Source organism: Manis javanica, chromosome 7 (genome assembly GCF_040802235.1).
Source record: "Manis javanica isolate MJ-LG chromosome 7, MJ_LKY, whole genome shotgun sequence".
In the NCBI taxonomy this organism is placed as follows: Eukaryota; Metazoa; Chordata; class Mammalia; order Pholidota; family Manidae; genus Manis; species Manis javanica.
In genome coordinates, this window is record NC_133162.1 from 29166573 (window position 1) to 29192488 (window position 25916).

The window sequence follows — 25916 nt, forward strand, 5'->3', positions numbered from 1 at the left end:
TTCTCAGCTGAATCACCATTTTTTGTTTTTTGTTTTTTTAATTTTATGTATTGTTTTGTCATGGAAGAAATACTAGAGATCTTAGGTAGATAGATCTTACTATATATAATCTGCTATTGATAAGTGGTAGGGCCTTAGGCAAGTTGATTTAATTTTTCTGAACCTTGATTTCTTCATTTATAAGATGAGGGTAATACCATCTACTGGGCAGAGTGATTGTAAGAGAAAAGAGAGATGATGCATGTTAAAGTACTAGGTTGAACTGTATTGTGAGTATTGAAATTGTGAAAATTCAACTGTTTTTGACCCATAAAGAAAGGCAATTTCATGTGGTTCAGCCTAATAGCAAACACAGACCATTGTAAATGGGAGACAGTCAATAAATGTTGAATCTGAATCTATTTCAGTTGGGGGAAAAGTGGAGCAATGATCATTATAAGGTTGCTTTTCCTGTACCTTCCCTGATCATGCCTCAAAATACATGCTTTACTTCTGAAGAACACCCTTAACAGTGCTGTGGGGAGATAATTCAGGTTTATCCTATATCACAACTTGTCCTTGAGGAAAAATACAGAAAGTTTCAAGGCCACAGTGTTAATAATTTGATGGTTTCAGGCGTTAGTAGAACCTAGGTTTCTGTTGTTTCATGTCCTCCTTCATTTCTTTACTTGATTGGACACATACAGCTTACTGAGTACCAGCTGTATGGCAGGCCTTGTTCTCCCTCTATTCAGTCCTGTGGTATGAGTTTCCTATAGCCCAGCATTCCTTGTAATCCCTTTCTCCTGTTTACTCTTTCTTTGTAGCATTTATTAATTTTTGCTTCCCCCCACCTCTTCTAGAATGCAAGTTTCATGAGAGCAGAGGCATCATCTGTCTTATTCACTGCTATATCCCCAGTACCAAGAATGGTGCCTGGTACATAGTAGATGCTCAATAAGGAATTGTTAAATAAGAGAACTAAAGAAATATTGGTGAAGACTGGACACCTAATCCTACTGGTTTCTATTATGCCCAGAACATGCTTTGCATTTTCTTGACTCCTGAAATATCTAACTCATGCCTCTTGCATTGAATTTGTGCGTCCTTTGTGACCCATATTAAATCTTACTTCCTCTATTAATTAAGTAACCTTCATATATCCCTAAACTCCTGTAGTCAGCATGGGCAATTCGACAATTCATCATGTCCTATCTTAATCCCTGCAGTTACTTGATTTCTTTATTTTTCTAAGGTGTCATTGATATACAATCTCATGAAGGTTCCACATGAGCAACATTGTGGTTATAATATTCACCCATATTATCAAGTCCCACACCCCCACCCCAGTGCAGTTACTATCTGTCAGCATAGTAAGATGCTATAGAGTCATTACTTGACTTCTCCATGCTATACTGCCTTCCCCATGACCTACCTATATATATATATATATATATATATATATATATATATATATATAATGTCCCTTAATCCCCCTCTCCCTCCCTCCCCAACCCCTTCTCTTTGGTAAGCTAGTGCCTTCTTGGAGTCTGTGAGTCCCTGCAGTTATTTCTTTATTTTTTTTTAAATCCTTAAAATTTATTTTACAAGTCTGTATTATCTTCCTAGACAAATCAGTGTTTAAAGCAAATCAAACAATATTTATTGAGCCTGCTGTTCAAGCATGCATTAAATACTGAATGTACAAAACCTTGGACCACTCTTATTTCAAAGCTGTAAAAGGAGGATGGACTGGATTCCCTTTTCTCAAAGTGTCCTCTGAGGGACATTAATTTGTCAGCACATTAACAGTCAAGACCTGTATTAAGCATTCAAATCTGCAGTGTGGGCCAGTAGGCTCAAGACCTAGGAGAGTTGATGATGCAGATGAAGTCCAGAGTCATCTGCTAGACTGCCTCTTGCTCTCTCTCTCTCACTCAAGGAAGCCAACTTTTTGTTCTATTCAGGCCCTCAAATGGTTAGATGAGGCCTACCCATATTATGGAGGGCAATCTGCTTACTCAGAGTTTACCAATTTAAGTGTTAGTCTTATCCAGAAATATTCTGCAAATTGACACAAGAATTAACCATCACAGTCTCTGGAAAAAAATATAACCTCATTATTAAATACACTTGTGAAACCCTGGATTAATTAATGCTTGTTCTCTGTGGTCTTCTCAGAGTCTAATGTGCACTATCAGTTTCCAGGGTGTGCATCCTTTGGGACTAGTGTTCCATGCACATGCTTTGGAAGATGCTAGACTAAACGGGCATTAAGATTCTTTCCATTTCTAAAAGGTCAGAATTCCAGCTGACTTGCTAAAGGCCACATGGCTGCATAGTAATAGAGCTTAGACTAAAAACCAGTTCTCTTAGACATCCATTGCACAAGGTTATTTATTGCAGCTTTGCTTGTTATAGCAAAAGATTGAAAACAACTCTAAAGAGGTAATTGGTTAAAAAAAAAACTCATGGTATATGCACACACAAGAATACCATGCAGCTTAAAAAAGAAAGAGGAAGTCTTTGTGTACTAATATGATACAATATCCAAAATATATTTAGGTGAAAAAAGGAAAGTCAAGAACAATGTATATAGAATATTACCTTTTGTGTAAAAATATTGGGGGTTGGAGAGAGATAAGCTCTGCTAATACATCTTAAACTAATTAGTGACATTTTCCCCTCTAAGGAGGAGAATAAGCTCACTAGGACCTAGAGATGGTTGGAAGACTTTTATCACCATAGAGCCTTCAGTCCTTTTGATTTCTAAACCTTAGGAGTATCTATTACCTACTCAAAAACAAAAAGTATACAGATAAATAAAAAGCCATCTCAGGTGTTTCTAATGAAGCAGGGATTTGGAAATCACTGAACTATATGTCATCCTTCTTGGAATCCTTGGAGGTTTCATGAGTCCAAGTTTTATCCTGCTGCCTTCAGTGACTTTCCCTATGCATCCTTTGAACGGAATAATCGTGCCCCCCTCCCTTCCCCTGCCTGCTCTAATTCTCAGCCCTCATGCAGGCTTGTGATTCCCAGAGGAGCGCTGTGCTGGTTCTTCTGTGTCTAGCAGTCATAATACAACCTGGGAGGAAGGCTATGTCAGGGCAAGGAAAGGCCAAGGAATGGCTACCAGCCCAGATGCAGAGTGGGCTTCTGAGATGAGCCTTGCTCTCTGGTGCCAATTCAGTATACTACCTCCTTGCATTTCAAGTTTCTCTTCTGAAAATTTGGGCTCACAGGGCCTAACTTACTTTTATCAGGGAGGTGTTGAGGCTTAAATGAAATATAGATGGAAATGCGCTTGGCAAACGCAATGGGTCCCGTGTATATGGAAGTGGGCTTATTGTGGAGAGTACATGCCCTGGGGGCACCTGCTGGCAGGACAATACAGCCGAGGCGCCACTTTCCCTCACAGAGGACGGAGGAGGTGGCCATCTCTCCTTCAAGGTCTGAGCCTTACCTTGAGTGTGTCAAGGGACATCATGAGGAGTGTAAGTCCAGAGGCATGCTGATGTCATAAGTGATCTCCCCTGTTCAATGGACTCATGGCAGGCTCTTTGCCAGGGTCTTTCCTGTGGCCAAGAGAGGCTATGGTGTGTCATGAGTGCCTTTAAAAGCTGCCTTTTTAGTAGGGGTGGAATAATTTTAGAAGTAGAACATGACATTATGTTCAGGCATTGAAAGGAAGGAGGCCTAGTAATGAGTTATACGGCCTTGGATCAATGACTTAACATCTCCAGGTCTCAGTTTCCAAGTCTGTAAATGAGAAGGTCCTTCAGACCATGTAGGCCCTTTCAATTCTAAAGTAAGAAAACAACCAGCGCAACTGGAAAAAGGAAAACAGAAATCCCAGGCACTTGTGCAATTCTGCACTCAAACTGTCGTCAAATTTAGAAAATAAATTTGCAGCCAGAAGATTGTGCCGAGAACCGCTCCAGGACCCGCTCTGCGGAGCCTGTTCATTAGCACATGACCATTCTTTCCCCTTCGGTGCACTTCAGTTTGATCTGCTCCCCCCAGCAGCACTTCCTCTTTTCATTCAGACAAACAAATAAATAACCAGTTTAGTAGCCAAGAATGAAATTAGTAGCAGGCGGGACAGCTTAGTTTTAATGATGCTGCAACCAAATTTTAATTGAATGAAGACTCCTGGCTTTCCCATTCTTAGCCCATTTAATGCCTCACAAATATGCAGTGAAGGTGGCCCTGTCTCACTCTCAGGGAGGAAAATGCTAACACTCTTGGCATCTTGTTAGCTCTCCTTTCCACCACTGAAATTTCATTTTCACTTTGCCCTGGGTTTTGTGTTTTTGTTTTCTTTATTTAAAAGAACTTTTCTGTGTGGAAATTTTTTCAGAGGAGACTCTTTACTGACTTCCTGAGGAGAGAGGATGATTTCAAAAGAACCCTCCTACTATCTTGTTTTATAAGGAGACAGAAATGTCAGCAGAAAGAATTACCTGAAAACATTTGTATATCCACACTCATAATTAATAAGTATCAGTATGTTTTTAGTTTTGCTTATGATATTTTTATAGAAAACAAAACATCGTAGATAGAAAATTGAAGTCTATTCCCCTATCTCATCCTGTTATTTCCCAGAAATAACCACTTACATAATTTTAGATTACATGCTTATGGTCTATCTTTATTTTTATATTATTTCTAAAGCTGCAAGAATCTGTAAACTGTTGTATTTGTATACTTTAAACATTTACATAAATTACATAATTGAAACTATAAAATTACATATGGAGTGATAAGTCTATATAATTCTGCAAATTGCTTTCTTTGCTCAACATGTTTTTAAACTCTATGTATATACTGTTACATATAAACTTTGTTCATTTGTTTTCTCTACTGTAGAGTATAATGAAAAACATTTCCTATTATGAGATCATAAAGACAGTCCTTTTTTCTTAGAATTTTAAAAGTTTATAAAAATACTTCAAATAATTCCATCTAGAATATATCTTTATTTATGGATGTGAATTTGAAATCTGATTTTATAAGTTTCTTTATATATTTCCTGAACATTTGGATAGATTTATTCCCAGGTTTGCTACAGTTGTAAATGTTATCTTTTTAGTATATTTTTAATTATTTACTTTTAGTATTTGGGAACACTACAGATTTCATGTTTTATCTTTTAAGTAATACCATGATTCATTTTCTCACTAGTTCTCAAAATTTTTCTAGTTTCTTTAGCTTTTCTATAGACCACGATATTGTTTGCATATAGTAATGAATTTCTTTCTGAAAGTTATGTGCTTTTATTTTAATTTTAATTTTTTGAACTAGTTAGTATCTTCAGTATAGTGGTCCTTACCTTGAAATAGTATGAGTAATGGAAAACATCTTTGTTGGTTCCTGACTTGAATGGGAGTGACTTAATTTTCACCATAAAGTATGATGTTTTCTCTTGGTTTCTGTTTGGTAGCCTTTATCAGGTTAAGAAGATCTTATCTTCCTGGTCTGTTAAGAGTTGTGTGTTTTTTGTTTTTTTTTAAGTAAGGGGAAGTGTCAAATTTTATCCAACAAAAAATAATGTCTCTATCGAGATGATAATGTGCTTTTTCTCTTTTATTATGTTAAAATAGTGTATTACATGGACAGAGTTTTTCATATTGAACCATCCTACTTATGCAATAAACCTGTCTGAACTGGAGTATTTCTAAATACATTCTGAATTCTTTTTGCCAATATTTTATTTCAATAGTTTGTTTCTGCATTTGTGAGATGATTCTATAATTTTGTTTTCTTGTACTGTACTGTTTTTAGAATAGGATTCTACCATCATCATAAAATTATATAAGTAATCTATTTTTGTCTGTTCTTTGAAACAATGTACTTAATATAAGGATTATTGTTCTTTGAAGATTTTGTTAAACTTGTTTGTAGAGATCTTCTGGTCTGGCATGATGGAGGAATTGGTGTTGGACTGACTCCCACTAAAAACAACTCTAAAAGCTGGTCAAATAATAAAATAACCTTTCAAAGGCACTGGAGTATAACCAACACAGGGAGACTTGAGGAGGTAGGATTCTTGCAGATGGGAAGTTCACGAAGTGAACCCCAGATCACCATCATCCCTAGATTTTCTGTGATGATATTTTCCAGATTACAGCCTAGGGTAAAACAGTTTAAGCAGAAACAGTACTCTTTTTGGGCTGGAGAGGTAGAATCAGAATTTGGGGCTGCCACAGTGGCTGGATGTTAGAGGGCAAAATCCTAGAGAAAAGCAAAGTGCAAAGGAGCCCAAAAATATGAATATAATTTCCCACAAGTCATTGGCCAGCTCCTCAGCTGCGTGTATGAGTGGTGAGCTCCCGCAAAGGAAGCAGAAAACAGCCACTGAGAGGTTGAAGTGCTGCACAGATTTCAGCAATCACATGGTGACAGATTAGAGCTCAAGTCCTGCCTGCCTGTAGGGGCTTTAATAAGCTCCCTGGTTTTCGGCTGTGACTATGCAAGGCTTACTTACACCTTAGGAGTAATGACCACACCCTACAAATAAGGTCAGTGTCTCAGAAGTAAGGGCAAATCTGAAATAGACCAAATCTAGCAAAGCCTTAAACCAAGCTTCAGTAGGATCAAAGTGATCTGCCGGTATTCTGTATTCTTTCCAGAAGAAAACATAACTGTCCTCCATACCCCTTAAGATTTTTCCTTCACAGTGTTCAAGATCCACTAGAAACTTATGAAGCATGCTAAAAAATAGAACTAAGAGGCCAGATGCTAAGAGAGGAGAAACACACAACCCCCCATGCATGCGTGCACACTGTACTCAGGTGATTCTGTCATTGGAATCATCTGTCAAGGAACTTTAAATAACTCTGGTCAATATTTAGGAAGATAGAGGAAAATACGAGTGAAAGGTGAAAAATAGAGAATTTTAACACACAATTGGAACCCACAAATATCAAATGGACAGTGTAAAGTTAATAACTGAAATTAACTGGATGTGTTTAACAGCAGACAGGATATAGCAAAAACTAGGATTAATTAACATTTGGACAGGTGAATAGGAAATATCCAAAATGAAGTACAGGAAAAATAAAGAATGATAAAAAATGTGGCATGATAAAAGATGAAACATGTGGCATACAGTTAACTTTTCCTATACTTAGAATTGGAGTACCAGAAGGAGAGGAGAAAATGCAACAGAAGCAATTTTTGAAGATAGAATAACCAAGAAAATGCCACAAATTCAAGAAGCTCATATCCTCAAAATGTTAAACATAGAATTACTGTATGACTTAGAAATTCCATTCCCAGTTAAATACCCACAAAGAACTGACAACAGGTATTCTTAAAAACAAATCATTGTATGTGAATGATCATAGCAGCACTATTTACAACAGCCAAAAAAGGCAGAAGCAGTCCAATATGCAAGAATGGTTAAATGTATAAACAGAATATATCTATATGATGAAATAGCACTGATAAATGACACAACGTGGATGAATTTCAAAAACATTATGCTTAGTGAAAAAAATCAGTCACAAAGGACCACATGTTATATGGTCCTTTTATATGGAATGCCTAGAATAGGTAAATCCATAGGGGTGGAAGATAAATGGTTTTCTAGGGGCTGGGATTGGGGTGGGGGTAGGAGGAACTGGGCGCTCCTAATAGAGCACTGCTTAATGGGTGTGGGTTTCCTTTTGGGGTGAAAATGTTTTGGAACTAGATAACAATCATGGTTGCACAACAGTGTGGATATACTAAATGTTAGTAAACTGTAAACTCTGAAGTAATTGTGTGTTAATGCAATTTTTGTCTCCATTGAAAAACATTAATAGAAGAAGCTCAGCAAATTACAATAAGTATGTATACAAAGAAAACCACACCTGGATAAATTATAGTCATACTGCTAGAAAACAAAATTAGCAATTGAAAAAATGTCATTTCATAATCTTCTAGCTTACATTGTTAAGTCAAATGTAACTAATATGGTCACTCTTTTGAAGGTAGCCTTTTGTTTGTTTGCTTTTAAGATTTTGGTTTGATCCATAACACCATAAAATTGTTAATTCAAGACAGAACACAGGCCTAAATGTGAAAGGTAAAACAGTAAAGCTTCAGAAGAAAACATAGCATATTCTCATGACCTTGAAGTAGGCAAATATTTCTTAAATAGGACATAAAAATCACTGATCCTAAAAAAAGATTGATTAGTTGGACTTCATTTCAATTAGCAACGTCTGTTCACTCAATTTAAAAAACAAGAAAAATGACACCATACAAGAGTGGAAAGGCAAGTCACAAACTGAGAGAAGATATTGAACATACATATAAAACAAACATTTGATTCCAGAATATATAAAACATTCCTGCTAGTTTATAAGAAAAGACAGAACTTGATCATGAAAAGGGCAAAAGACATAAATAGGCACTTCACCAAATGGCCATTTCATGTATGGAGAAACCCCCTGATATTAATGATGTAAGTTGTAGCCCTCGTTCCTACCTTTGATCTGGGTTCTACTGATTCTACTCAGTTACCATTCTGATTTTGAATCCCTATTTCTACTATTTCAAGATTTCCCTTAATTTCAAATTCAGCTAATATTCTTTGTTTTATTTGTGCAGCATTTCTACATGTTTAAGATTGGAGGGGGGATTCCTAGTATCCATTCAGTCATGTGCGTTTACTTAGAAGTTCTAATTCCATTGTTATGGAGTCAGTTTAGGTTAGAGTGGATGACATGGCCCTGGGTTGTTTCTGGATTCATGACTTTATATTTCTAAATCATTTAGTGCATAGTAGGTTAGAAGAGTCACAGAGAAGGAAGCTGTTCAGAATGGAAAAAAGTGAAACAGCAATCTGGAGGTTTATACAACTGTTGGAAACCAGTGCTGGAAGTCCAAGTGTACTTGTAGCACATTCTTTTCTGGTTGACCTTATTTTGAGCCCTTGCTCTTTGTCATTAGTGACCTGTGGGTTTTTGTTTGTTTGTGTTGTATAAGCAAAAGATCTAGTATTGTACAATGATCCCATGATTCTCAAAGTTTGCATTTACTCACAAATCATATTACCTGGGATTTTGATTAAAAATGTGGATTCAAGGGCTCTACCCTTGGCAGGGGAATATACATTTTTTTCTTTTTTCTTAAAGTATCATTGATAGACAATCTTATGAAGGTTTCACATGAACAACATTGTGGTTTCAACATTCATCCATATTATCAAGTCCTGACCCTCCCATCCCATTGCAGTCACTGTCTATCAGCATGGTAAGATGCTATAGAGTCATTACTTGGTTTCTCTGTGCCATACTGCCTGAGGGAATATACATTGAACATATTTTCTATGATGGTCATTCATATATTCAAGTGTGAAAACCACTACAGATAAGTATCAGAGATATGTATGTTATCTCAGCCAGTGCTCATTGTATATCAGCTGTGGAATATCAGGCAGATAATGCTTAATCCAAGAAGCTAACTGGTAGTTTTCTAGCTGTAGAGAACTTTAATTGTTTAGGGTGGAAGGGACTAGCAATTTATGGCCTGCAGGCCAAATCTAGCCTATGGTGGGTTTTGTGTGACTAGTAAGCCTTACAAAATGCTATTTGCATGTGTAAATGGATGGAAAAAATCAAAAGAAGAATAATACTTTGTGACATGTAAAAATTCTATGAAATTCAAATTTTGGTATCTGTAAAGATTTTTGGAACATAGCTATGTTTATCAATTTACAAACTGTCTATGGCTGCTTTTGAAGAACAATGACAGAGTTGAGAAATTGCAGCAGAGACCATGTAGCCTCCAAGACCTAAATTACTTATTATCTGTCTCTTTACAGAAAAACTTTGCCAGACCCCTGGGCAAGGCTATATGCCTTCATCATACTGTGCAGGGCTGTCAGTCGCCCTAAAACCCGAAGGCTGCCTCCTCTTCTCTACCTCCCACAGCAACACCTGCCCTCCCTCCCCTCAACCTGCCCATAAACTCCCATCAAATACTGTATGCCCTGCAGTGAACCTCTTGACTATCTTCTTGTCAAAGAAAGCAAACCTGCCCTGGTCTCATTCAGAAAGACCCTTTAACTTTACCTGTGAAGTATTCCATGATCTTTGGGGAAATTTGTTCTGAAACTATCAGGTAGCTCTGATCATATTAATTCAACCCTTATCAACTCTTAGTGCCACTTAGGAGGGCCAGTTCTAACCCAGGAAAACATAAAAATGTCAAAAAATTCATAAAAGAAGAAATCCATTTACAATAAGCCAAAGGTTTAATGGATTTGTGATTCAACCTCAAACTATATTATATCAAATAAAGCATGTGAGCTGACAAAGGAAAGAGTATTTTAAAACTTGATAAGAAAGTGGGATTTCTTGAAGCTTTCCCAAATACTTGATAAAATAAAAGATGAATTTTGGAGAAAAGAAAATAAAGGAGGAAGTAAAATTAAAGGTCTTTGCTTTGTATACAGAGAGGGCTAAGTATTAGTTTGAATTCCTGATTGCCTTTTTTTCCCCAAAGCTTCTCTCAACCTTCTGGTCAACTTTTCTGTCCAATAGCAAAATGGTAAAAATAAACAAAGAAGTAAGGGTAAATGGAAATAGGCCTAGAAGAATAATAAAGCAATGGGAACGATTAGCACTATAAAATGCGTATCACCTGGTTTTATTCTCTTGTTAGAGATGAGCTACAAATTTGCTTCTGTGCTTCCCAGTAGCCAAAGCAAAGTGACAAAACAAAATCTAGTGTCCATAAATCAAAAACTAAACTATGTTTTCATGACAAACATCATTTTCCCCCACCCATATCAGTTCAGGCCACATGGAGAGCATTATCAAGGCACTCCTACCCCTCAAAGTCAGGGTGACAAGTCAGTGGGAACCTGGTGGGGAGCTGAAATTCCTGTGCCCACTTACCAATAATGACGTTCCCTAACACCTGAGTGCCAACTGAGGAATGTAGACTTCCACCTGTACCTGGCAGTGATGAGGCAATGTTCCCTCCTTACCCTGCCAGAGAGGTGGCCGAGGAGGCCAACCAAAATGGAAGATTTAAATAAGACCCAGAGTCATAACACAATACCCCAAATGTCCTACATCATGTGAAAATCACTTGTCAAACCAAGAACCAGAAAAATATCAACTTGATTCGAGAAAAGACAGTCAACACTGAGATAATACGAGATGTTCGAATTATCTGGTTTTTAAAGCAGCCATCATAACAATAATGAGAATTACAAATACTCTTGAAACAGATGAAAAAATAGAAGACATAGCAAAAAAGTCAGAAGTCTCAACACAGAAAAGTTATGAAGAAACAAATGAAAATTTTAGAATTGAAAATATGAAAAATGAAATAAAAAACCTCAGTGTATGGGCTCAACAGCAGAATGGAGGAAGATAGATGAAAAAAATCAGTGAACGTGAATATACAATTAGAGAAATTACCCATCTGGACAACAGACAGAAAATAGACTTGGGGGAAAAAAAAGGAACAGAGTCTCAGGGATCCACAGGACCAAAACAAAAGATCTCACATTTATGGCATTGAAGGCCCAGGATGGAAGAGGGCAAGACTGAAATAATAGCCAAAGAAGTAATGGCTGAAAATTTCCCAAATCTGACAAAAAAGCATAAACTTATGAATTCAAGAAGCTGAGCAAACCCTAAACAGATAATCTTAAAGAAATCCATACCAAGGCGCATCATATTCTAAACTGAAAGCTAACAACAGAAAAATCTTGAAACCAGTGAGAGAAATGGCACCTTACTTTGACATAAAAAGCTACTCAAATGACAACAATTTTTTTTCATCATAAACCATGGAGGCCAGAAGGAAGTGGCATAACATTTTTTAGGTGCTAAAGTAAAAGAATTGTCTACCCAGAATTCTTATGCACCCAAAATAGCCTTTGGGCATTAAAGGGAAATAGACATTTTCAGATGAAGGAAAAATAAGAGAATATGTTGACAGAAGACCAACCTAAAAAAATAGCTAAAGAAAGTTTTCTAAAAAGAGAAGAAATGCTAAAAGATGGAAACTTGGAACATCAAGTAGGAAGAAAGAAAAACAAGTAAATACAGACTTCTCTTTCTCCTCTTGAGTTTTCTAAATTATGTTTGATAGTTGAAGTAAAAATTATAACACTGGTTGATGTGGTTGTCAATGTTGTACAGAAATTGAGGAGTAATGTCCTTTTCTCTTACAGCAGGTGGTTGATATATACTGTCTAAAACTGAACATAGTTAAAGCAAAAGCATAATGACTCCATCTTTTAAAATATTTCATAAGAACATTTTAAGGAACTATTATGTGATATCCATAATTGATTATTGTACTTTAACTTCTTTTTCTTCTATTATATTCAAATACCATTAAATCTGCTCCATTTAAGAAAACAGCTATATAATATACATTGCTCTAAAATTATTGATGTCAGCATTTTTTTATTTTAATTTTTTTATTAAGGTATTATTGATATACACTCTTATCAAGATTTCACATGAAAAACAATGTGGTTACTACATTCACCCATATTATCAAGTCCCCCCCATACCCCATTGCAGTCACTGTCCATCAGTATAGTAAGATGCCACAGAGTCACTACTTGTTTTCTCTGTGCTACATTGTCTTCCCCATGATTTCCCCCACACCATGTGTGCCAATCATAGTACCCCTCAATCCCCTTCTCCCTCCCTCCCCACCTGCCCTCCCATACCCCTCCCCTTTGATAACCACTAGTCCCTTCTTGGAGTCTGTGAGTCTGCTGCTGTTTTGGTCCTTCAGTTTTGATTCACTGTTATACTTCACAAATGAGGGAAATCATTTGGTACTATTCTTTCTCCACCTGGCTTATTTCACTGAGCATAATACCTTCCAGCTCCATTCATGTTGTTGCAAATGGTAGGGTTTGCTTCTTTCTTATGGCTGTATAGTATTCATTGTGTATATGTACCACTTCTTCTTTATCCATTCATCTACTGATGGACACTTAGGTTGCTTTCATATCTTGGCTATTGTAAATAGTACTGCAATAAACATAGGGGTGTATCTGTCTTTTTGAATCTGAGAAATTATATTCTTTGGGTAAATTCCTAAAAGTGGAATTCCCAGGTCAAATGGTATTTCTATTTTTAGTTTTTTGAGGAACCTCCATATTGCTTTCCACAATGGTTGAACTAGCTACATTCCTACCAGGAGTGTAGGAGGGATCTCCTTTCTGTGCATCCTCACCAGCCTTTGTTGTTCCTAGTCTTTTCTGTGTTGGCCATCCTAACTGGTGTGAGGTGATACCTCATTGTGGTATTTATTTGCATTTCCCTGATGATTAGTGATGTGGAGCATCTTTTCATGTGCCTGTTGGCCATCTGAATTTCTTCTTTGGAGAACTGTCTGTTCATATCCTCCACCCGTTTAATCAGGTTACTTGCTTTTTGGTTGTTGAGGAGTGTGAGTTCTTTATATATTTTGGATGTTAATTCTTGATGTCAGCATTTTTATTCTGCATATATATGTATATATATACAGCATGATTTTCTCTGAATGTTGATAAAGGTGGTGCATTGATTGGGATTTAGTGTGATTATTAAACTTTGTACTTTTTGTTATGTTAAAGCTTTAAAATAAGTATGTATTTTTATTATAGAATCACTTAGAAGTTATGAATCAAAAGAATATAGCAATTAAAAATCTATTTAAAGGAAAATTGTAATCTTATTTTAAAATATTAATGATACTCAAATTACATAAAAATGCACATATTGAAGTTTAAAATGCCCTACTAGAAGTGGTTACCTTAGGGGTTCAGTTCACATTCCATACAACCTAAAATCTGACTTTACTGTTAACTCTTAAAATTCTTCTAGTAGATAGATATCAATCTCCAATTTCTTTCTGTCTCTTTTAACACATTCATACATATACCTAACACATATACATGTGTGTACATACACATATATCCTTAGTAAATAGTCTCTTTAAAGGCTTTATAGGTGAGAGCCAGACTTTCTTTTTAAACAAAGAAGTGGCAGTTGTCATGAAAAGAATTGTATTGATGTAAGATTTTCTCTAGGTGCAATATTCTACTTACCGAGTATACTTTAAGGAGGGACAGTGCTATGACACTGAGTTTCCTGGGAATAAAAGTTAGACGCAGGAACTAAAATATGCAAAGTATTGGTGGGTATAGATAGAGAAGCAGTTTGTGGGGGCAGTGCCTATGCATGTGCTTTGATGAATACTGGGCATCTGGAAATGAACAACATCATGCAGAATAGAGTTTAACCTCTGGTTTTCCTGCTTATGTGATACATGCCAGTTAGGACATGTGATTTCATTAGCAATGAGAATGCCTAGATGAATCAACCTCAAACTATGGCTGTCCCTCAGAGTGAAAACTCAGGTTTTCCCCAGAAGCCCATTGGAAAATATTGGCTGTAGAGTCAAAAGGCTGTCATCTGCTGTTGTGTGACCTTCATTAACTGACCTCTCTTCCAACATTCTAGATTCCATGTCTTCCTTGGTCATTAGTAACTGCCTTGGTCACTTTTCATCCTGGCTCAGTTTGTCTAGGTATAAAAGAATAAAAATGATCTTTCCTCTCATCAAATGTCCTTGAATGGTTGTAGAATTCAGCCATCATTGACACTTAGTTACCCAGTCAGTTCAAACTAGAATTAGCTAGAGTTCTCCAGGTTAATCTTTTTATTTTCATAACAGAGACCATTTCCTCTCAAAGAATAACCTCTTTATTATGAACTGTTGGTCAAATAGGTTGATTGGTGTAATGGAGTTTTGTTGTAAAGAAATGCACTAGTAATTACAATAATAATTGCTTTCATTAAATGTACCCCCAAATCTCCGTGGTCTAATGTTTCTCACCCATGTCTCCTACCATGTTGATGTACAGCTTTCATGTGCTCATTCCAGGACCCAGGTTTGTTTGTTTTTTTCCATCTCATAACTTCTTGGAGACTTTTCCATTCCTCTGGCAGTGGGGAAAGAGACTCCAAGGAAGCCACGGCTTCTTGATTTCTGCTCAGACACATCTCCACCTACTTCAGCTGGGAGGTGACACACTACTTCTGCTCACATGGCTTTGGCCTGATTAGTCTTATGAAGGCCTCTCCTGCCCCCATGTGACAGGGGCACAGAAATAATAGTTTCTGGCTGTGCAGCTGCTTCTTGGCAACAATTCTGTACTGTGAAAGGGAAGCACAAAATTTTGGTGGTCAGTAAACTGTCTCCCCCTCCCAGGGGCGCAAGCCAGGTGAGTGTGGGGCTCACCTTGTGTGCTCTCCCTCTCTCAAGGACCATGCCTAAGTCGGCTGTTGCCCAGTTCCTTCCAACAGTTTTATATATTTCGTCTTGGATTTCAAATAGTCTTATGACGTGAGGGTAATTCAGATACCATCTATTCTGTGTTGACTGGAACAGGAAGTACTACTTAACTTGATTTTAACCCAGTATTTCTTAAACTTATTTGACAATGAAGCCCCTTTTCTTCACATAACAATTACTAAAATACTCTGAAAAACATTTTTTTAAGGAAAAGAGTAAAGCTATAACCACCTCCATTCCTTTACTTCTCTGGGTTTTTGATTTTGTTATTGTTTCAGTTTTCTATTTTGTTGTAATTGTTTTTCTTGAGAAATTTGGGTTTAGCTCAGTATTGTTTAAGTCGTCAGGATGGTTGAGGCAAGACTCAAGGCAGTTGAAAAGCAATTGTACATGATTGCAGGACAAAAGAAGCAAACACAGCACGCTATAGCTCCAACTCTTGTTAGAGCAGAGAGGGAAGGTTTCAGTTTCTGTCACTTAGTACCTGCATGATCTCCTGTTTCCTACTTACTTGGCTCTATGGCCCAGTTTCTAATCTGCAAAACAGGGAATGTTCATGAGGATTAAATTAGACACCATGTATAAAATAGCCAATAAATAAGAAGAAATTTAATATATATAAAGTTCCTCCCTTCCCCTTTCTCCTTTCTTTGTTCTCCTAGTTAATAATGCACTAACTTAATTACAGTTATATTAGTTGTGTTATTCTGCTACAGACAATGACAATTATAGAAAAAAGGCCAGGGAAAGGATGTGGTAATTGTATAAGCAGCTGCCAATTTACAAACACTGAATTAAAATAGAAAAAATACCGTACATAGAAGGTTAGGTTCCAGTAATGTACAGATCCTGCCATTCCTATTATAGATGCCCCACAATCAGATTGACAATGATTTAATGATTTAAGCTTCAAGCCTCTCACATGCTTTGATTCCTAGGAGTGCTCAGAGATGATGAGAGTTATAGGATGTTCTAGATAGTAAGGGGCTAGGGCAGATTGCTATCAGGAAGCACTGCTATGTAAGCATTTCTGGTAAATTGCCTAAAGAGCTCTCAGAAAGAAGGGTCTTGATTCTCTAAGTTTCTGGGAGTTTGTTGTGATTTGTCATTCTAAATAAATATTTAGTTTTGTACCTAATTTCATGTTTTGATTTCCTTTTCTTAAAGAGAGTTCCACAAATGGTTTAGGTTGCACTTCCAAAACACATGGATCTACTCGTGCCCAAACTTTTGGTGCCATCACTTGCTACTATGAAAATTCCCCAAGATGCCCTCATTAGAGCCCACTGCACTGGCTGGAGCTGCAGAAGGCTTTCCTACCCCTCTCCTTCCCTGCGTCCTGTAGAGCTCCTCAACACTGTTAGGATCAAGGACCAGTTGTTTGAGATTCTGCCAAAACACAGTATCTCTCCATAGACACTGGGCTCATGGGGAAGAATGATCTGGGCTTGAGGCTTAGGACCCAAAGTGTGCATGGAATTAGGAGAGAGAAAAGATCAAGTAAAAAAGGGCCCCGAGGACAGCACTTGAGCCTCAGGACCACCCTTTTGGCTCATTGTTCATTAGATTATATAGGCACTTACGCTTTTATTAAATATATCTTTTGAGCACCCATTATGTGCCTGTGGGATTGCCCAGAACCTTGATCTTTACTCGTAGCATTTTTCACTGATAACATTTTACCACAACCCTTTAGTCAACTGGGTGACTCCTGTATGGGTTTATAGGAACTGGTTTAAAAAAAACGAAGAAATGTCTATATTATTTTGTAGGATCTTTTTTTTTTTGGTAACAATGTTCATTTCATCCAAGCTTTACCTCCCAAAGTAGTTCTGAACACAAGATAGAGAGGTTGACCCATTTATAAAGGAGATCTAGAATAATGGAGCATCCTAAAGAAAATCTAAAGGCAAGTGTGAATAATGGGCTCAGCAGGAGCCCAGAGTGAGGGGGTTTTGGAGGAGGGGCAAATACAATTTATAAAGCTTCAGAGAGACTCAATTCAGCCTCTCCAGTGTTTGGCTTCCAGGTGTCAATAGGTTTTATAGGTCAACAGGGTTGTTCTAATGATTATCCAAGCTTCTCCCAGCTTCAGTGGGGAAGGCTCCAGTTTTATGGAATTACCTGCCCAGTTAGCAGGCTGGGTGTTAGAACTCTGAGCAGACTGCCCCTCCTCCCTGAAAGCAGCAGGCAGCAAAATAGGTCCGGAAATTCCTCAGCATTGGGAAGCCAGCACTAACGCAATTACCTGAAATAAAAGAAGGGGTCAGATAATAAGGGGCAAAGGTTTTTCCTTTTAAAGTAAAGAGCCAGGTAAACAAAACCATCTGCTTCTGGAGCCAACAAACTCTCCTCATTAAATGTTTTAAGAGGCTAATGGGCTTAAGTGGCTAATCCTAGTACAATCCTAAAGACTGAATCTAGGGGCCTGGGGAAGGAGGATCAGGGTTCAGACCTGGCTGGCAGAGGCAGAAGCAGAAAGGAGATGAAACCTGCTCCTGCAGAAGATCCCTAAATGGCCAGAATGGAATTAATAAAAGTATAAGAATTAATAAAAGTAAGACAGTTTGACCTGGAGTCTCTAATGTTTCTGTCAGTATCCCTGTGAGATGGGCTTGGAAGTCTCCTCTGGGACAGTTGTTAAGTTTATATGCTAGTAGAATAGGATCTGGAGTGTTTAAATAACTATGGGAAATTTTATGTGTATTTACTATGAAAAAGTCTGAAAGGGTATACAGAAAAATGTTAACAGTGGGTCTCTCTAGGTGCTGGACTTAACAGTGATTTTTCATTTTCATATTTTAATTTTTATGTGCATTTTCTAATACGTCTGTAATGAGCACCTATTTCTTTCATAATAAAAGGCAAAACTTTAATATGAAAATTATGAAACTAGAAATAAACTTTAAGCTAAGGAGGGCAAGACAGTTGGTGAATGAATTAAGTGGTTCCATTTCCTTTGTGTACTGTGCCATCTTCGCCACCTCTCCAGATGTGTGCCTGATGTGACCAGCCAATCTGGAGGCCAGCAGAGGAAGGAATAATGGTTGCTGGTATTGAGCCAGACAGGCTATTTGTCCACACACAAAGATTTCAACTTCATTGCATTTGTAATAATTCCCAGAAAAGTTATTTCTGCAGTCTCTCTTGGGTTCAGCTTTTAATTGAACAGCTCAGCCACTTGTGGTATGAGCCTAAGAGATGTTGAAATTTCAAGAGAGCTTGGAGGAGAATTATGACTTACCTAAACGTATCAGTCTGTTTTCTAGAACCAACCATCCTGCCAGGGTTTATGTGGAAGATGCCTAAGCGCCTCTAATTAGTGAATTTCCTTCCTTTCTTCCTTCCTTCTTTCCTTCCCTCAATCCATCCTTTCCTCTCTGATTTATTTGGTTTTCTGATGCCTTTGTAGCCATTACTACATGAGTTAACTCTCTTGGACAGAATGATTGGTAGCTAAGAATCATTTTTATCTTCCCAGTGAAAAAAGACAGAGAAAAGCAGAGGGAGTTGCCCTCAAGTTCACTGAATTGTCAGTTAAAACCCAGTCCTACTTACTTTAACCCAGTCTTGGTTAGAAATCACCATCTTCATTGTTTTTAACAGTTTATTCTTACCAAATGGTTACCACAGGATACTATCTTCTTCATTTCCAAATCTAAATGATATGTGGCCCTTTCCCACAGGCAGCCACTATCAGAGAACCAAAACTCTGTAAAAGGTGGACATTTTTCAAATAACCACAGATTGTTGACACTGAATGTTTTCTTAGAAGCTTTACATTTATGAAGAGTAAGTGCAGGGTCCAAGGTATCAAGAAAAAGGCATAGGTATTTATCAGACTCATACCCATGGTCAGATCTCCCCCTGTCTTAAAAGTAACACTGAATTCTTGGGGATCAAACTTCATATTACAATATAAATGTAAGTTTCAGATCACAAAAGTACTGATACTTCTTTGTATATATAATATGGGGATTCCTTTGACACCCAAATGTGAATTTGACTCAGACTAAAATTGTTACAAGACACTGATAGACAAAGGTAGAAGCAATGCCATGGACATATTTCAGAAGCATCTCAGAGGGTCTCTGAATCTCTGATAACTCCTCTTATTCTCTTAAAGAGCTTGTCTATAGCCATGGTTTCATCCATTACTTACAAGCTATCTCTCAATTTTTCTCTGTACCTCCTTCTCATATCTCCACCTTCCTGTTGTATATTTCCTCTCTGATATTCTCTACGTCCTTAATATATCTCAAACAGATGCACTTATCACTTTTGCCGAACTTACAACCCAGTCTGACCTGACTGCACGTCCTTGGCACCAGTGTTCCTCAAGACATTCTCACATAGTCTCACAGTCATCATTAACTCCCTTCCTCTCTCTCTTATGCTCTACAGAAGCTTTATTTTATTAGTTCTTCATAAGCTCTCACTTTTACTTCTTTCTGTGACCTCACTTACTGAAACCCAGATCCCTTCTGGCCTGCACTATTGAGCTGAGATAACCTTGCCAGGCTGGTTTCCTGCCCAGGGCTCTCCCTGCTCTGCTCTAATTCCCAGCCCCCAGGAATAGCTGAAACCAACTGAGGGTGATTGAATCCAGCTTGTTAGGTTGAAAGTGGGGCCAGGAATAGGTTCTAAAAAGCTTAAGCCAGAGTTATTACTGAAATTCTTCCCCCACGTGTCAGATTAAGGAAGAACTGGACTATTTCTGGGTCCAAGGAATAGCCATTGAGTCGACAATGAGAGGGAGCAAATTGAGACGGATGGTAGAAGAGCGTTTTATGGATGCCAGCTGTAGTATAGTGGACCAGTACTAGTAGTATTAGGAGTGGGGTCCCTGCCCATAATCACTTCTCAGGGATATTGTAGCAAGCTTAAATGTTTCACACCACATGACCATTAAAGTCTTTTCAAACTCCAACTTTTTGCAACATAATCCTAGCACTCTCCACCCTCCCTCTGCCTCCCACCTGCTGGGAACCCCAATCTGTTCTCGCTGCTCCATCCTTCTTCATTCCCAGCCCTACAGCGGATGACATGCTTTCCTTTGCCACACTCCCTGCCCAGCCCAGCCCACAGCTTTCCAGCCTAGGTTGCTGCCACCTTGGGCCCGTAAGTAACCCAGAGGGTAGATTTGACTCTTTAATACCTTTTATATGCCAGGGTCTGTGCCCAGCGTTTTTCTGGATTTGATTGGTACAGCCACCCTGTGAAAATACTGTGGGTTTTGGATTCCTTTTTTTTAACCAGTTTTAAAGAGGAAACCCAATATCATACAGGTATTAAGTGGCAAAGCTGGGATCGAAACAAGGTTGTCTAACTCCAAATTCTGTGTACTTGAGAAAAGAGACAAAAAGAAGGAGGGGAAGAGTGAAGCGTCCCTCAGCCCCGGGCCCCAAGTTGTACGGGATTGAGAGCGTGTTCACAGGCGGTCTTACATATTGAAAAAGTACATCTGGAATCTCAATAAGTATGAAACTGTGTGTTGCCAGCAAAACTTGTAAACGCTGATGTTTAGAATAGTTACTGGGAGCTAACAAAGAGACAAGAGGAAACTATAATGTACTTGATTAAAGCATGAAAGAACACTAATTTCTGTACTTTTTTATAATAAGTCATCATGTAATATAGTAATAAGTATTCATGTCTTTTAATGTGTGTTAGATTAACATTGCATGAATTATTTTAAATATTTTTATACTCATGTTTTAATGTGCCTAGCTTTCATGTAGTATGCTATCTAATCACAACTTAAAAAAAAAAATCGGGTGCTGTAGTAACGTACTAACAGGAAGAGCTTGTGAGGCAATGGACATGGACATGCTTAGCACTGTATGTTGTTCATATCTAGCATCTGTACCAAGAATGCCAAAAAGTCATGTCACTGTTTTGTTTTATTCTTTAATATAAGTAACCACCAAAATTGTCAAAAGTATGCACCTTTTGACACAAATCCACTTTTAGGATTCTTTACTCACACATCATTTAATTAACCAGTCCCCTATTGTTTATGATCCATCAATGTGAACTGAAAATGAGAAAAATCAGAAAAGGATTAAGACTTGACTGCCTTCTATGTGCCAGACACTTTAGGTTTATCTGCTTAACCCTCAGTTAATCCTGAGGAGAAGATACATTACCTTTCTTTGAAGACTAAGAAAATTGAGGTCCATAGAGGCCAAGTATCTTGCCCAAGTTGATTTAGGTAGTTAATACCTGATTTGGAATTTTAACTCAGATATCTCTGGCTCCACGCTCTTTTCAATACACCAATGATTTAAACATTGGATTCTGTGGAAATGTCTGATGTGGTGCGGGAGTCCACAGGGAAGGCTGAGTGGGTGGAACTCATTGCCCACTATCACTTCAACCAGAGCACCTGCTTTACAGTTAAAAAAAAAAAAGAACTGTTCTATTAAATCATGTATTGGTATGAGAGTTTTCACATAGTTCTGTAGTATGTACTGATAGGTTGCTATTTTTTTTAAATGAAATAATCTATCATTAACCATCAACACAAGGAGACCTGAGTAGGTTGGAAAGGCATCCAGGAGTCGTAGCATGGATTTAAATTAACTTGATTTAATTTGGAATTTTGCAAAGATGGGTATAAGGAGGTTTGAGATAGTGAAGTTCACCTAACCCTGGGCCAGTCTTAGTTTAGTCTTCAGAGTAAGGATTCACAAAGAGGGTCCCCACAAAATGGGATGAATGTTCTTCAGTCAAATGTTCACAGCATAGTAGCAGCACAAACTGATGCTTCACCTAAGCTACTTAACAAACTTATTACTCTCTTAGGAGAGGGCTCCTGGACTTTAATCTGTCTGATTTATTTATTTGTTTATTCATTCACTCATCCATTCATTTGGTCTGGAGGTGGTAGGAGAAGGCTGACTACAAGGTATTTTGCCCAGGGAAGTGAGCTGGAGAAGAAACCTTTGAGACCCACTCACTGCTCTACACCAGATGATTATGGTTGGTGTTTGTTTCCTTATATAAATGTGTGGAAACCTATCAAAATGAGTGTTCTTTTAAACCTCTCACATGCCTTTACTACTTTAAGGTGGGGGTAGGGATAATAGGGGGTAGGTTTTAAAGTTACTTTACCTAGGGAGAAAAAAGTCAGCTTTTCCCCACTATCAAATTTGTATTATTGGTTCTTGTCAGTTCCCATAGAGCACACAATGCAGTTTCAGGTGACAAAGGTTAAAACAAAATCACAATATTAGCCCACAACTGGAGGTGGAAATGAAGAAAATGAAAAGTATATTATCTGTTTGAAAAGTACCCAGGGTCAAAACATTTCAAGATAAGAGTCCAAGTGAACCGTGGACTGTTTCCTCAGGCAACAGAGACCTCTGGCTAGAGAAGTGTATTTGTCGTTTCCTGCTGTAAATTTTATGTGATTCTCATTTTATTTTTATTCCAGTTGCTACATTAATGGCCGGGTGGTCAAGGTGATGGACTTCCTGAAAACTCGCCTGTTAGACACACTCTCTGACCAGATTAGGAAAATTCAAAAAGTGAGTAAAAATCTCCTGGGAAGAAGAGAAGTGAGTACAGGGGTAATGGAAAAAGGCCCCAGAGTCCCAGCTGGACCTCAGCACTGTGGCAACCAGGGTGCAAAGTAGTACCGTCCAGATCTGCTTAGTGAGAGCCCCTCTCACAGTTAATAATTGTTATTGTTTATCAAACTGAGAAGGGTTTGGAATGTGCCATATCAAGGTTTAAAAGCTTCTCTATTTTAATAACAAATACTTTGTAATGGTTTGCTTTTAAGTTGTGAGTTTCTTAAGGGAAGAATAAATTTTCTTTGCTATTGTCTTCTTGCGGGAGTTTATTTGGGGTTAGTTAAGGATAGAATGATTACATTTACTCAGTGAAATTCTGGTATGGGGCACTGGCAGTTCTGAGTCATATTTACACTATTCTTAGGTGTCTTAGAATCAGCCAAGTAACACCTTGATTTTATAAAGATATGGTGGGGGGAAGCTATAGTATATTAAGTAACTGCACGTAAATCCTATTAGCAAGACATTTGGTCAACAGGTTTCAAACTTGAGTATAATCAAAATCCAGAGAGGTTAATTGTAAAGTTTCTCATCTCACTCCTAATGATCTGATTTACTATGTCTAGAGTAGATCCCAGGCATCTCTGTTTTTGATAGTCATCTGTCAAGTGATTCTACCCAATGGAGATCACATTTTGAAATGAACTTAGCTTAGTTACTTCTGACTTGGGAAGATCTTCTGTCTGTATTTTTCATCTGCCTCCACAAAATAGTGATGTCACATCTTTTGTTGTCTAGTCAGGTTCTTTTTCAGAGAATGGGGAGTTTTTGAGCACTTATCTATCTCTTGAGCAGATTAAACAACTGCAGAAAAATAGCAACAGGTAGAACCCCATTAACATGAGATGAATGAGTAAATGGATGAATGGCTCAAAGAAACTCCTTTTTGGAGCAATCAGAGAAGCACTTTTGATTGGTAAAGTGGAAGTCTTTTTTGTATTCATACCAGTTCATACCATGTCATACTCAGATTACAAATAGCCTTTTGAGTTCACTTGTTCTCAAAGGGTATTATTGGCTGGGATGCCTCAGGACGTCTGGATTCTGGCATCCCAGTCTGATCCCTCTGGGGATCAGGTGCATTGGCCAGCACCTTTATCTGTCACTGCCTTCTACTAGGCAAGGCCTGAGAAAACGATTGATTTCTCCATCAATAATTTGGAGAAAACCAAATGAGAAAACAAAATGATTTCAGATATCTCTACCAATCTCTGTTTGACATTCATTTAGTTTTTAATATTTATTTATTTAATATTTACTGAGTATTAGCAAGTACCAGGCAACATGCCATGTGCTGGGGATACAAAAAGGAGTAGTATATGGTCTCTGCCCTCAAGGAACTCACAGTTTTAAGGTTTAATGCTCACTTTGAACCCATTGAAAAATGTGGTACCTAAGGCAGTAGAATGTCAATCTGCTGAACACTACAGTTTTCCAAGCACATTATGCTAATCTAAAATTAGATCCTACTTTCCAAAAGAAGGAAATTTCTTTTGTTCATTCATTTGTTCATTCATCCATTCAATAGATATTTACTGGGTACTTACAATGATCCAGGCATTGTTCTAAATATTTGTACTAGGACAGTATACAAGACAGACAAATCCCTATATGTTTGGCTTTTCCAGTTTTGAGTCTAAGGGCCTGATCAAAGAGTTGTCATTGAAAGTAGAATGGTTCAGTGGTATCATGGTTCTTCACATGACAGTGAAGGTTCTAGCATGTAACTATTTAAGAACAGGTAGAGCTAAGTCAGAACCCAGGCAGCACTGCTAGGAGTTAGGTTCTTCTCTTTCTCCACACTCCCTCCACCACGGCACACTCCTTAACCATCACAGAATGTTCAAGGACTGAACTGAGGGGCTATGCTTACCTCCTGATCTGTCCAGGCAAGGCCCAAGAACCCTCATAAAGAGGGCTCAAACCCTTTGCACAATTGAGATTCAGACCTTTAGAAGCATGTCTGGTGGGCTGGATGGGGAGGGCCGCGTGAGATTGCAGAGAGGAGCAGCGGGACCTCTAAGAGAAGTGACCTATATGCAGACAGCACCTAGCAGAGGTTGGCTTTCTTTGGGGCCTGGAATCACCTTTTGGCTATTGGCAATAGAACATGCCAGAGGTCCTCTCAGGCCTAGGTTCTTGTTCTGATTATATCTTGCTGTGCAAGAAATTACTCCAAACCTTAGTAGTATAAAACGCCACTGTTTACTCTTCCCACATAGGTCAGGAATTCCCACAGGGCACTTGTCTTTGTTCCATAGTGTCTGAAGCTTCATCTGGAAGACTCAAAGCTGAGGTGACTCAAAGGGTGATGAACAGGATCATCAGAAGGCTTTTTCACTCATGGGTCTGGCAGCTGATGCCAGCTGTCAGCTCGCACCTTTGTGTTATAAATGTATATGAGCTCTCCGCATAGCCTGGGCTTCCTCCCAAGGTTCAAAAGTCAGATGCCTGAGAGAGAGAGCATTCAAAAGTCAACAGGTGTCACTTCAGCTACAGTTTCTTCATCAAGGCAGTCACAAAGACCAAGAGAGTTCAAGGAGAGAGGAAATAAACTCTCTTATTGGCAGAGTGGCATGATTGTGGAAGCACATATACTTTTTCATTCATTTTTGGAGAGTATCCCTCTGCCACTGTTCCATCATCGCAGTGCCATTTAGAAGCCCTTCAGTTATTTCTCTAACTAGTTTTCTGTGTCCAGCTCTCCCTTACAAAGCTCTTGCAAGATATTACCTTACCTGGGCATCTGCTGGATTACAGATTCCCTGAGATTTTCATGTACGGTAGACCCAGTTTTTAGGGCCTCTGGGATGAGAGTCTCTCTCACCACAGCCCAGCATTGCCAAGTCCTGGCCTGCCCTGGGGAGATGGGGGCTGGGAGACAAAAAAAGGGTCACTAAGGTTTGCCAGTTAGAAAGTTGCTTTGGCTGCTCCTGAAGTCCGCCTTGGGTGGGGAATCAGAGTCCAAGGTGCACACCGGGGCAGACTGGCCAAGCTTCTTTCAAGTCTCCAAAATCAGTTCAAAGATAGGCCAAGTAG

At 38.3% G+C, this 25916-nt stretch overlaps 1 protein-coding gene across 1 annotated transcript in view; it reads left to right on the forward strand.

Moving 5' to 3' along the window:
• HPSE2 (heparanase 2 (inactive)) overlaps positions 1–25916 on the forward strand; it is a 667843-nt gene that overhangs the window by 501989 nt on the left and 139938 nt on the right. The window contains exon 7 of the mRNA XM_073240566.1: positions 22736–22829. Within this exon, the coding sequence (XP_073096667.1) occupies positions 22736–22829 (94 nt within the window). The remainder of the gene's footprint in view (positions 1–22735; positions 22830–25916) is intronic.